The following is a 1,623-nucleotide window of genomic DNA, read 5'->3' as shown; positions in this document are numbered from 1 at the left end:
ATATATATATATATATATATATCCTTCCTTTCACTACCAGTTGCCGCGGGGACAGCTAAAGCAAGCCACGGGGTGCTGGATTATACGCAAGCGTCAAACTCGAAGTGATGGATGCCCCTGCGCAGCTATTCAGGAAAACTACTACTATTAGTACGCCAGACAAGAGGCACCAAATGAGAAAAGAGAGAATGAGCGACCGACCATGTCGTCATAATATGTACAACCTTTGAGGGGGTTCCACGAGTGCGAAGTCAGTGGTTAATTGCCTTGGACAACGAGGAAAAAGTAAAGTGCTTCCCCTTAGAGTATTACGGACCTGCTCTGTAGTACAGCGATTTACATGCGCAGCAGTCCACAATAATAGTACATGTACACAACATCCTTCTCTAAGTGTAGGAAGGAGTAAAAGGCAGATTCAACGCAGCCGTTTGCACGTAAAGAATATGGGATCACCCAAACGGTACGGGAGAGTTGAAATGGGTACATCAACAGCTGGCATGCCGGCGCGTCGCGAGGGAAAGACCAGCGGCTCCCCCCTAATCACTTGCCGCAGTTCCACAGACGCAATTGGTGACAGCGTCGCGTTGCCATCAGCGCTCACGGCGCCCACGGACAACTTGATTACATAAACCGCTGTGGCGGAATCGTCACGAGACGCGCCCAAATTATCTTCGGGGTTTGCTGCACCCACCACTTCATCAGCCCCTTCCGCCTTTGTAGCACTCTCTGCAGCAGCAAAAGCACTATCGACATCACCTCGTACTTCACGAAGCAACGACATGGCGATCTCGGCAGCCGTTGTATCATTCCAAACGACGAGCATTGACGATGGGTGAACCGACTCCTTCGTCACTACTGTAGACGGAGGGGCGCCGGGGATCCCTGAAAAGGGAACTTGCAGAACAGCACAACATATGTTAAGCTGCGAGGAAATATCATCAGATAAAAATCTGTAAGCGCGGATAGCAGCGGGACACACACGATTCCTTTGAGTCTGAGAAACCACCTCCCCCCGCCGATTCTTCGTGGGAGGCTGGAGAAGGTGCCTATTGGCGTTAAGATGAAACATCAACATAACCAACAACACAGGAGGAGAAAACCAAAAAAAATTCTACAAACAAGAATCACAACTCGAGAAGCGACTAATAAGTTCTTCTATATACCAACTACTGTTTTCTGTCTACTCTTTTAGTGTATTATCAAAAACGTTTCAAAAGCAAAAAACAAGAAGGTAATAGCAAAAAGGTATAATAAAAAAAGACACTTAAAACACGAGGTGCTCACTAAAAAGCAGCTGCACGCACATATGCACCTACTCCAAAGAAGATGCTAGTTGACACAAAGGGCCGACCAAAAAAAAAAAATCATTACCATCACAAAAAAATGAAAAATACCTCCATCACCCCAGGACAAGCTCCCACAATCACATTTTCCTACCCAAATCGAACACATAACAGTAAAAAAAAATTACATTGTCCAATTATTGCCCTCCTTCACCTTCCCTGCATTTAAATTGCTATCCCATAGCAAATATTTGGTGCCCTTCGGTTACTTGTGGAAAGCAATGCCAAAACACATTTTACTCTGCCACACCAATAAATGTTTCATAGTAACACAACAATG

The 1,623-nt window shown here is 45.5% G+C and overlaps 1 protein-coding gene across 1 annotated transcript; it reads right to left on the bottom strand.

The window, feature by feature from the left end:
* Window positions 1-415: 415 nt before the first annotated feature.
* TEOVI_000081100 (uncharacterized protein) lies at window positions 416-1,075 on the bottom strand (the record flags this gene model as incomplete). The annotated part of the gene is made up of 1 exon (XM_067224143.1): window positions 416-1,075. The coding sequence occupies one exon, from the start codon at window positions 1,073-1,075 to the stop codon at window positions 416-418; it is 660 nt and encodes a 219-aa protein (XP_067080244.1).
* Between the last annotated feature and the right edge of the window lie 548 nt (window positions 1,076-1,623).

This window comes from Trypanosoma equiperdum (assembly GCF_001457755.1).
Source record: "Trypanosoma equiperdum strain OVI genome assembly, contig: ctg_245, whole genome shotgun sequence".
Taxonomy (NCBI): domain Eukaryota; phylum Euglenozoa; class Kinetoplastea; order Trypanosomatida; family Trypanosomatidae; genus Trypanosoma; species Trypanosoma equiperdum.
Note: the sequence above shows the minus strand (reverse complement) of the source record. Positions and strands in the feature narration are given on the sequence as shown.